The 12,328-nt window shown below is 40.7% G+C and overlaps 1 protein-coding gene across 2 annotated transcripts in view; it reads left to right on the forward strand.

Annotated features, from left to right (window-relative positions):
* EXOC4 (exocyst complex component 4) overlaps nucleotides 1-12,328 on the forward strand; it is an 803,152-nt gene that overhangs the window by 231,683 nt on the left and 559,141 nt on the right. For both annotated transcript variants that reach the window (XM_070369027.1, XM_070369029.1), the window contains exon 9: nucleotides 2,471-2,559. In XM_070369027.1, the coding sequence (XP_070225128.1) occupies nucleotides 2,471-2,559 (89 nt within the window). The remainder of the gene's footprint in view (nucleotides 1-2,470; nucleotides 2,560-12,328) is intronic.

Genomic DNA, 12,328 nt, shown 5'->3' on the forward strand with positions numbered 1-12,328 from the left:
TTAGACTGCAAGGAGGTCCAAGCAGTCCACTCTGAAGGAGGTCAGTCCTGGTTGTTCTTTGGAAGTACTGATGCTAAAGCTGAAACTCCAATACTTTGGCCACCTCATTCGAAGAGTTGACTCATTAGAAGAGACCCTGATGCTGGGAGGGATTGGGGGCAGGAGGAGAAGGGGACGACCGAGGATGAGATGGCTGGATGGCATCACCGACTCAATGGACGTGAGTCTGAGTGAACTCCGGGAGTTGGTGATGGACAGGGAGGCCTGGCATGCTGCAATTCATGGACTCACAAAGAGTGGGACACGCCTGAGCAACTGAACTGAACTGAAAACTCATCACTCACACAGAATTAGGCCATTCTTACAGATCTTCCTGTTTCTTGTTTTGGTTCCACCATTAATGAGTCGTGTGAGTCAGGGCTGTTCTCCTGTCTCAATGGCCCCTCATGCCTTTGGCTGTAAAATTAGGTGAGACTGGATAATCCTTCTTGCCTCTTTTACTGTAAAATTGTATCAATCTGTGGCTTGTTGCAAACACAAAAAGGATTCCCAAGTAGTAAAAATACATCAGGTCATAAATGATTCAGATTCTGGCACGTCCTCTGTTCTTATCACATCCATGAGGAACTTTATTGCTGTCTTTAATTGCCCCTGCTGCTGCTGCTGCCAAGTTGCTTCAGTTGTGTCCGACTCTGTGCGACCCCATAGACGGCAGCCCACCAAGTTCCCCCGTCCCTGGGATTCTCCAGGCAAGCACACTGGAGTGGGTTGCCATTTCCTTCTCCAGTGCATGAAAGTAAAAAGTGAAAGTGAAGTCACTCAGTCATGTCTGACTCTTATCGACCCCATGGACTGCAGCCCACCAGGCTCCTCTGTCCATGGGATTTTCCAGGCAGGAGTACTGGAGTGGGGTGCCATTGCCTTCTCCGTTAATTGCCCCTAGCCAAGGTTAATTGGGTGTATTTAAGTCTTCTCTTATGGTATTCCGTGTGCCTTTGTAGTCTTTGCCCGAGTATTTTTTTTGCCCTTTGCCATTTCTGATCAGTAGCTGTCAGTGTGCTTTTTGGAGGTCAGTGGTTTCTTGTCAACTCTTGACTGGCAGGTGGCACTTTTGAAGTACCTTGCCCTTTGTCTTCCCTCTGGCTATTCGTGCCCTCTCAGTTCTTGGCAGGGTGCAGAGAAAGGATCAAGTGACTCAAGTGTTTCCCTCACACTGACATTCATCTTGGTATTCATCTTCCTTGTCAAAGAATGGATAAAGAAGGCATAATTAAGAAAATATTGAGGCTCCTTTGTTGTGACCAGAAACCTGTCCCATCATCACTGATGCTCTTTCACTGTTTTTACCCCTGAGTGGCTATAATTCTTAGAAGAATTTCTCCTGTCAGCCTGTTATCCTGGCTTTGAATGCCTCAGGTTTGAAATGGGATTTCTTAGCACATCTAAGAATTTACTGTTTGATATAATCATAATTTTTCCTGTTTGTTGTTGTCCCATATCTGCAAGTTATTCTTTGTTATTTTTTAAAGAATGAGTGAGTGAATGAACAATGCCTTTACCTTTTCTTTTTAGTTAAAGAAATTGGTGCCTTTTTATTTATTTATTGTTGTCTGTGCCCTGTGGCATTCGGGATCTTAGTTCCCTGACCAGGGATCACGTCCAGACCTCCTGCATTGGGAGCCCAGAGTCTTAGCCACTGGACCACCGGGGAAGTCCCACTGCAAGTTACTTTGAAGACTATGATTTGTTTCTGTTTTTATTCACGTTCTTGTCGTTTTAGCTTTTAAAGACATGTTCTAGATCACGAACCTATCCACCATGTTTCTAGTCTCTGAAACCGTTCCTGGGGAGATATGAACAGACATTGTGTAGCTTGGTATTTTTCAAAGTATTTTATGTGGCAGGTGGCAGGTAAGAATTCTGACAACTGTTTAGAAGGTATATGGCTTTTGAGGGCTGTTACGGAGAGACTGCAGATGTCTTGTTTCTCTGGTGTAGCTATTTAACATCATTTCAAAGAGCCCACTGTGCTCATCCTGTCACTAGTTGGAAGGGCAAGAGTTCAGCTCCGAGGAGCCAGTATTTCTGTGGTGGCAGCTGGCAGCCACTGAAGGCTTTTGGGTTGCATAGGAGGAAAGTCAGAATGACTTTATGAGATGCTTGTGTGGATTGCGTGTAGGGATCTTGGCGAGGGATCTGAAGACAAAAGAAAGTTGCAAGAGATCAAGTTGTATCAGTTGAAATCAATAATGAGCAGAAGATCCAAATTCTGTCTTGGAAGAGCATTTCGCCAGGAATACCATTCACAAATCACGATCCATGGCAGCCTGCCCTGGATCAGGACATCTTGGTCATGGAGCACTAGTGAGCATCCCACGGATGGAGTAGGTTACTTTGGGGATATACGTAGCTGGACACCACCTATTTGGTTACTCCCTCACTGTGTGTTTTTTGCTGCGTTTCATTGCAGGTTCGAATCCTCCTCCCATGCCATCAGCATGAGTGCCTACTTGAGAGAACAGAGAAGGGAGCTGTACAGTCGGAGCGGAGAACTTCAAGGTGGGTAACTGACCCTCCCTGGAAAAAGTCATTTTCTGGAGGAAGATCTGAAGTGTTTATAGCATGTGAATTTGAGGTCTGCATTCATAGGATTCTTTCACAATAGCAAAGATTTAAAGACTTGGTAATCTGTTTCTTCTATCATTTCCCAGCTTCTGCCGCCAAGCAGCTAAAACTGTTACTATAGCTGCAGGATTTATAGACCTGCCACCATTCAAGTGGGAGCTCAAAGTGCAAAGAAAAGGAGGGCAGTTCCCTCTTGCTTAAAGATGACGGACATGATTCCAGTCACTGTCTAGAGGAACGCCCGTCTTCTGTGGCTGCCATGGTTATTTTAATTATTGTTTTCAATACTTTCTGGAGTATCACAGGAATGCTTGAGATTTGGAAAAGGGAAGAAGGATGTCTTTAAATAGTGTGTGCTGACATAGCTTTGATACACAGGATATTTGATACTTAGGTGTGGTTACCAAATAGTTGAAATCTGAAGAAGAAAATACTTAAGAAAATAAATAAGTAAATTTAATTAAATAAAAAAAAATCACGCCAATAACATTTTTTTCCCCTGTGATCAAAAGGATGCTAATCACGGGAAATGTGATCAGTCAAGGAAGGTTCGTGAGGCCTGCTAAATGCAACACACACAAGCACTGAAAGAGATGGAAGTTGTCTGGTACAAATAAGATAAGAGCCTGAAGATCCAGTTGTGAAAGTAAGGGAGGAATATCAATATCAGGGAATCTGCCTTGCAATGCAGAAGACGCAGGTTCGATCCCTAGTTGGGGAGTTCAGATGCCCATGGTGCGCCAACAGCAAACAAAGAAACCCCTCCAGAAACCAAGCAATATCAGACAGTCAGTGGTCAACAGCTAAGCAGATGTTAGGCATAAATTGCTAAGTTTGTTGAGGGAAGGGAATGATTCTTTAGATTTAATTTCTAGAATTAAAAACCTAGAAATATGTTTCAGGATATAAGGAAAAGGACATTAGCTTACCAGCATCTTACTTAGTTCTAAAGTACTGCTATATGTTCTAGAAAACATGAAGGGTGTGTCTTGGAGTCTTGAAGTGGAGGAGTATGGAGAGTAGTTAGATTTGGAATAAGTGAAGGAGTAACCTGCTGTGTGGTCAGACAAGGAGTGAAGGAGAAGGCGATCTAGACCTCTGCAGACAGAGACCTCCTAGCAATGTAGAATGGACTGCAAAGCTTGGGAGGCAATGGTAGTTTTGGAACACACATTCTTGTAGGACTGATGATAATTGAACTGCCAGGTAGAGGATGTAGCAAGTCATCTAGGTTTAGAGAGATCTTCTGTATCTCCACCTTTCATCACAGAGTTCATTCGTGAATTCAGAGTTGGGGCCTAAGGAATAGGTTAAATTTACCCATATAATTCCTTTCCACCTGGCTTCTAGTATATGATCTCTGGGTCGGGAAGATCTCCTAGAGAGGAGAATGGCAACCCGCTTTGGTATTCTTGCCTGGAACATCCCATGGATAGAGGAGCCTGGGGGGCCACAGTGCTTGAGGTCCAGAGTCAGACATGACTGAGTACACGTAAGTATGCACTAGATTCTTCTTTTCGGTTAGATAGTAAGCACAGTGAGTAAGCAGTCTGCTCTAGCCATGTGGAAGGATTTTCTCTGCCCTCCTCCCCATTCGTGGTCCATGATCTCTTGAGAGACAGTAATAGCCGATCAATGAAGAGTAGAGGATTCTGGGCCCATATTGCCCACATTTCAAACCTAGCTCCTGATTTCCTAGCTTCAGAAGCTCTATGCCTCTGCTTATCTCCAAATGGGGATAAAAATAACCCCATGAGGTTGTTATGAAAGTTAGGTGAGTTAAGCTGTGAACAGTGTTAAGAAAGTGCCTGGCATATAGTAACTCTAATGCCTTCCTCCTCAAATGTTGTTATTACTAGTTCTGTCAGTGTAGAGTTTTCATATACATTCTGTTTGTCTCCTCATTGGGCTAAATGCTACTTACCTTTCCTACTTAAATTTGTCATTTACCCTGCTGGTCCCTCCTCTCCCTAACTTACTTCCTGCCTACCACCCAAAAAACCACAAACACACTCTCTTTCTACCTCTCTCTGAGCTCATTCCCCCTGCTGTGTGCTCACATATTTAGTGTTCCCTTTCTGATCACTTTCTGCACCGTAGTGTGGCTTAATGCTCACTGTTTGAGTCTGCCACTGAAGTATAAGCTCTGGGAAGGAAATGCTTCTTTATTTCCTGTGCTTTGCACAGTGCCCGATATAGTAAATGTTCGATAAAGACTGACTAGCTCACTGCCAGGAGGAATATGGATGGCAGAGGTCTAAAGTAGGATGGACAGCTTACCACTGAGAAGTTAGGGGTCCCGAAGGAGACGGGACCACTGACAGCCGTTATCAGCTTCCTCGGTTTCCATTAGCTTTTAAGTTTAGGTGGAAGTAGAGACTATACATAGATACGTTTTTGTCCTTTGCAGTTATACATGGCTTTATTAAGTACAAATATTGCCCTTGAGCTGTCTGGCCTATGACAGCATTGCTGTGTATAATTGAAAAACACTAAAATCCAGTTAAATTACAGAGGACTTTTATTCTGCGAGGATGGTTAATTGAAGAATCATCATAATCTTGACTAGGAACTTGCCCTCTTTCAAAAAGTTAATTGAAATATGGAACTTTCAAGCAACAGTCTATTGTACTTACCTGTATTGAGCCAAACAGGAGCATTTATCTCTGGTTACAGGTAGAGACTAGCTAGCTAGACCATGTTCACAATAGTCATTAAAAAATAATTGAACTGAACTGATACATCACATGCTTGGTGAGAGACAATATCACATGACCAATTATTATACAAGTTTGATAGTGTTTCATTTAGCAGTCAGAGTTTCTCTGAAGAGTGCTTTTAATATTTCAGGGAAAAAAGTTGTGTGTGGGGGGGTCATACCTATTTTCCATTAAAAACAGTCATTCTTGCTCAGTTATTCTGTTAATCTGACTGGTCCAAGGACCACAGTGAGATCCACGTTTCAGCTTACCCTGAAAAGGTGTAGCTGAATAGTTCAGTCACATCACGAGAGACTGGCAGGAGATTTTCGTCACTTCTCTTAGCACCACGTAGCTGCAGTGGTTTGGTTCATGAGGTCAGCTCTTCCTTCTGTTGTAGGAGCATGGTAAAAGACCATCAAAGTAACATTAAAAAGCTCAAATCTGACAAAAAGTTTAGTTCCTGCCAACACTTCCAATTCATCACGCAATTAAAAATGTTACCCAACCTAACAACCCACAAGGGGGAAGAAAAGAATAAAAAAATGAGATTTCTTTGGTACCATCAACCCATCTCAATTGGCTCTAACTGTCAGGGTACAGATGGTTCATTATATAGTCTGCTTTTGGCAATTGGGCTGAGGAGGTGGGGGTGCGATTTCCAAGTGTGCAGGGTAACAGGTGGAAATCAAACTTGTGTATGTGTCTCCGTTAATCACAGACGTCCTGTTGTTCTGAGCCTCTTCACTGGTTCATTGTTCCACTTAGGCAGCCATGTGGTAGCTTAGAAAGATACTCATTTTAATGAATGTTTAGCTTGAATATAGCATCTCAGGTTTAGTGCGTGATTCTTCAGGAGAATAAGATAACTGATGAACACATTATCTCATGAGGGTTAAAAAAAAGTCAAAATACTCACTGCAGCCCATGACCAAAATAAGCTCTGTGATTAATCAGTCCCCTGTGCCTCGGTCCTCTCATTTGAAAAATAGAGCTGTTATCATTTCTGACTCTTTTAGGGGGATATTATGACTGGTAAATTAGATATTAAAACTCTGGAAAAATTAGAATAGCTATAATTGATTGAAATTAAAATGGTGTTTAAAACAATTGATTGTTGCAGACTGAAGGGAGCTGCGCCCCCACACCCCCATCCCTCATTTTCGCCTCCCCTGCACTCCCGTTGTTTCTCTGGGTCAGCTCTCCTCAAGGTCACCAGTGACCTCCATCTTGGCAGATCTTGTGTTTGCTTTTCTGCGTTCCTCTCACTGCCTCTCTCAGCAGCTGTTTTCCGTTTCTCTTTCTCGTGTTCTTTCTGAGTCTTCTCAAGGGCTCCTCCGTGGAGTGTCTCCCGATTTGGTCCTGGAATCTCTCCCGTGCTCCCTGTGTGGCCTTTCCCCAGATGAGCTCAGCCAAAACCAAGCTTTGCCTGCGGCCTCAATACAGCTGACTTCCAAGTCTGTGTGTCCTGCCCAAATCTCATCATTGTTTCCCGATCCCTTCCAGCATCCTGTCTCCCCTTCTCGCATCCTATCATTCTTGATCTCAGCAGGTTTTTTATTTTCCTCATGATACATTAAAAAAAATATATACATCTTCTTAACACATTATTGACTGGCGATTTTTTGCAGAAGCTACTAATGCCTGTGGTTGGCGATTTGTTCTGTGTGAATTTTGAAACACTCCGGTCAATAATATTTGGGTAACAAAAGATGTATTAGTACTCCTCTGGTCAGTGAGTGGTTAACTTGTTAATTTTCTACACTTCCCTCAGAATGCAAGCATTGGTAGTGTGTTCCACGGCCCGGGACAGCGCTTGACTGGAATCAGGCACTTAGAAAATACATGATGGAGGAGGAGGCCTCTATCCTCAAATCTTAGATGTAGGTTCAAGCTTACTTATTTGAGAAACCCGCACAGAGTCGGACACAACTGAAGCGACTTAGCAGCAGCAGCAGCAGCAGTGGGGGGTTTTAATAAACAGACTTGTAGTTCTGTGATTTGTCTGTGTTCATTTTTAAAGATGTTAGAACTCACGAGTGGGTAGAGTACATTAACAGGTTGAAATGTATGCTCAGTTTTGATTCCAGTTTCTTCTGTGTCCTGGGGCTACTTAGTGCTTCTATTTGTTCTCAGTTATATCACCTTTAAGAGTATTAGTTTTATTCCCATTAGTTTAATGAGTAGCATTTCTATGGCCCTGACATTGAAATAGTCTGTAAAGCTCCAACCACTTGAGAATTGACTTCTCTAAGAGGATTTGCTTTACATAGTAAATACAGAAGTACTGGCATCAGGGAAAAGTGGGCTCTTACACTGACCTGACCTGAATTTTCTGAGTTTTTCTCTCTAATGGGTTGTTGGTAACTGGGGTTGTGAATACTTAATAATGTTGTATGTAATTAATCTGCTTGGAGGCGCCTTGCCTTAAGGTAAGGCAATATTTGAAATAGATTAACCATGAGTTGATTATCCTTTTCACAGAGAATTTATAATAAGAGTCTCCTAAGTAGCAAGCTCTTCTATAATGGAACATTTAAAGCAAGATTTCACTTATGCATACATTTTCAGGGACATTTTGGCTGAAGTGAGGCACAGTGATTTTATACTCATACCACTCTTTTGTTCCACAGCCTTAAATACAAGAACTTGTAAAGCTTTATATTCTAAAATCTGATAAGAAAATTCTTTGTAGTCTTTAAAATTTTGCTTAATGACTTTGTTAATAACTCAGTAACAATATGCAGGTGACATGGGTTAAAAAAAAAGTACTTTTTTTGGTTAAAATTGCATATAATTATTTCAAAATAACCTTAATCTGTTATAGTTAGCTCTTCTGTTTTAAGTTCTAAAATAGTATATGAAAATTGATTCCCCCTCCTTTGGGGTATTTAATACTTTTTAAAAAGACAGATCATAACTTACTTATAGGTAAGATTTGTCTCATAATGAAATTATAATCAAATTTTTATAAGTGCTAATTTCTTCGTCTGTTCCTAAGAAGAAGTATTATAATAAATGTACTTTCCTCAGGTCATGAGCAGACAAATGCGTTATTTCAAATCTTGTAGAAAATAAAAGTGTTCTTATGCCACGACTGTTATTGAGTGTACCAACTCTTAGCCTTAATCTATGGAATGTAGGTATTTTATTTAAAATTATTTTGTTTTTGTGGATTTAGTATATAGGTATTTATTTTCTGAATAAGTCTAGTTCATACCCCATCCTTTCTACATAGTGGACAAATCACTGGTAGCTGAACCATGGAGGAGATGAAACAGGGGAGTACAAAGAGGCCATTGCAAAGCCTCATTTAGTAAAGTCTAAGAAACTCACTCTTGACAAAGGGTCCTTGGTCATTATGCAGAACTAGTTGATGACATATAACTGTATTTTAAAAAAGCTTTTGTTCTACCCATTTATTTATTCATCCATACAAATAGGAATGAAGGGGAAATGCTGCTAAATGAGATATATATATATTTGAGTTTTAAAAGTCATACATATGCATGTCTATTTATGTTATACTTCAGTTAAACTTTTTTTTTAAACCAAAGTATGAAAAAACTACACCAAAAACTTCTAACGTGAAGCAACAGAATTTTGAAAGTTAGCTTCCGTCATATTTTTCATCATTTGGTTCATATTAATTTTTTAATAATGTGGAGATAGCAGCTTGCTGCTGTTCCTTATTTTCTTAGACTTTCTTTAGGACCATAAGAAATTGCATTTTGACCACTCCAGTAGTTTTTACAATGCAGCTCATTTGGACCTGAGCTCTTTTAGAAGATAGAGAAGACCACAAACATTTATGGTATGTAGTGAGGAAAGTAGTTATTAGGAACTAAATGCTGTATATAACAAGTTTATCATTGTCTCAATAAGACACGATTCATAAGGTAATATTATATTTTCAAAATGTAATACTAATGACATACTAGTAGAAATTACCTTATCGAAAGTGATCTGATATAAAAATTCAGAAGTTGAAGTAAACATGCGCACAGTATGACATCTAGAAAATAAAGCAGTCGGTTTTTAATGCAAGAAAGCGCTGTGGAACTCACAACCCAGTGCTTTTAAACTCATTTCTCAGTCAGAGCCAGTTGTCTGTTTGTGTCTTCTTTCCCAGTTTGGTACAGAAAAGAGATGAAGTGGCAATGGTTTGGCTCATTGAGGCTGGGGGTCAGCCCCTCCCCCGCTTAGACCCTTTCTCCATCTGCTTCTTTCCCCTTCCTCTCTGGGGCACCCGAGGGAACCAGCAACTCTCAGAGGCAGAGGCCTAACCAAAGGAAAATTTGATATCAGGAGAGAGAGGGTATCATAGGTTTGTAGGGATAGGACAGACTTACCAGTAATGAGTGGTGAGACAATTGAGAACCTGTAAAGGAAAAAAAAGAAAACACATTGGATTTGAACCTCATATCATTTAGGAAAATACATTTTTGGTGGGCAGAGAACTCATGTGAAAGGGAAAACTCGTGGACAAGTATGTTTATAGCAGCATTGTTTGAATAACAGAAAACTGGAAACAAATGGCATAGACTGGAGAAAGGAAATATATTAATAAATCATGGTATAGCCATGGTTCCTAGTGGAGGGATAGTAAATAGCAATGAAAAAGAGTGAATTCTGCTCTGCATTAGTTTTGTTGGATCTCAGAAGCAGTCACATAGGACTGTGTATAGGCTTAATTCCATCTACATGAAGATCAGAAGCAGTCAGAAATGAATAGTATCTTCTTTAGGCATACGTCTGCTTATGTAATGAAAATGCAAAGAAGGTAAGATAGAGGCATTAATATAAAACTTAGGAAAGGGATCACCTCTGGAGAAGATGGAGGAGTATATGATCCAAGAGAGGAGCACATGAGCCTTGAAGGAGAACAGGAGTGTTGTGTTTCTTAAGCTCCATGATGGAAATGCTCATGCTAGTCTTATTATTTTTAAAACCATACAAATGCCAAGTGCACTCTCACATATATTATACATTTCATTAAGAGTAGAAATATAATTTTTTTAAAGCCCTCTAGGTCTCTGGAGACACAATCATACATTGCAGTGTAATGCTACTGTTGGGAAGTCTAAACCAGATTGGAGTTTTCTGCGATAGCTGGATTCTTTTTTTTAGGCCTGCACCATTTCACTGAAACTCCATGCCCCTGCTGAAGCTGTGAATGATTATTGAACTAGGTCTGTACCTTATGGAGTTCATGAGAGGACAACTTTGGAGTCAGGAAGGCTCCCTCCCCACTGACCTGCATCTTCCTCTCTCTCATCCTACATCTGGGTGTCAGAACCTAACTTTAAGTCAGCTGCTGTTCTCCTTTTTTTTAATTAATTTATTTATTTAAATTTTATTTTATTTTTAAACTTTACAATATTGTATTAGTTTTGCCGAATATCGAAATGAATCCACCACAGGTATACCCGTGCTCCCCATCCTGAACCCTCCTTCCTCCCCATACCCTCCTTCTGGGTCGTCCCAGTGCACCAGCCCCAAGCATCCAGTATCGTGCATCGAACCTGGACTGGTGACTTGTTTCATACATGATATTATACATGTTTCAATGCCATTCTCCCAAATCTCCCCACTCTCTCCCTCTCCCACAGAGTCCATAAGACTGATCTATACATCAGTGTCTCTTTTGCTGTCTCCTACACAGGGTTATTGTTACCATCTTTCTAAATTCCATATATATGCGTTAGTATACTGTATTGGTGTTTTTCTTTCTGGCTTACTTCACTCTGTATAATAGGTTCCAGTTTCATCCACCTCATTAGAACTGATTCAAATGTATTCTTTTTAATGGCTGAGTAATTTTTCTTGCTGTGTTTTCTAGGATTTCCTGTTGATTTATTGAATTGGTACAGATTTATCATGTGTATTTGTACTGGACACGTCACTAGGCTTTTAGGATACCATGAGGAACAGAACCAGGTTTTGAGTTTTGCCTTTTAAAGTAAAAAAACATAAAGGGACTGTGAATGTGTCCCAGAGACTGGCATTTGTCTCCCAGCATTAGTTCTATATTGATACAGCCCCTAATTTTTAGCCGTACATATGGCTACCTGCAAATATAAACATGTCTAAGCTTTCCTTGCAGCCAGCTAGGGAAGCATAGTTCTAGCCAACTGAATGTGAGTGCAAGTGATGTGTGTAACTTCAGGTCTTATGTTTAAAGGGAAGGAGAAGACTCTTCTTCTGTCCCAGCCTGGTGCGTGTGTACTGTGTGAAGATGTTCACACATACACAGTATGAATGAAGTGTGGTGGGGAGTCATCTTAGACCACGTGGGTGAGGCCGCACTGTAGGGATGGTTGGGCAGCAAGTGAAAAAGAGCTTAGGTTTCTGGTCCCACGGAGTGTTACACTCTGATGACCAGAGCCACCATCCCACCCCGACTTCTCGATGAAAGAGGAAGCAGCAGTCTTGTTTGTCGCTAATCGTTGGATTCTCTATAACTTGCAGCTCTACTTATGTTCCAGTTAATTCAACGTACAAGCACGTGATCGTAGTGCTGTGACGCGTGCTGTGATGGAACTGTATGTATATATGTATGTAGCTGAAATGTGTGTACAAGCTCTGGAAAAGGCAGCGTGACTTTTGCAAGTATTTAAGGTTTGAACTGCTTATGAGGAATGAAAAGTAGCTTTCCAGATAAAGAAGGAAGGGGTGGGCCTTTCAGGCAGTGGGCATGGAGGGATAAAGTCACGTAAATGTGAGAGTATAGGCTTTTCTTGTTTTGTAACATTAATTGGATATAACTTTTTCTTTAATTAAGGAAATCAGTTCATATATACAGACCTCTACTGATTATAATTTATAACTTTTGGGAACCAGAGATAACAGAAAGGATACCAAAGCTGTTGTGAATGGCTGTGTGCATCATAGCAATTAAGAGATGAAGAATTGATAGAAACCAGTGGTGTGCTGGTGGTGATAGGAATATAAAAGTTTATACTAGACCAAAAGCTAAATATAATCACATACTGGATTTTCTG

Source organism: Bos mutus, chromosome 4, assembly GCF_027580195.1.
Source record: "Bos mutus isolate GX-2022 chromosome 4, NWIPB_WYAK_1.1, whole genome shotgun sequence".
Classification (NCBI taxonomy): Eukaryota; Metazoa; Chordata; class Mammalia; order Artiodactyla; family Bovidae; genus Bos; species Bos mutus.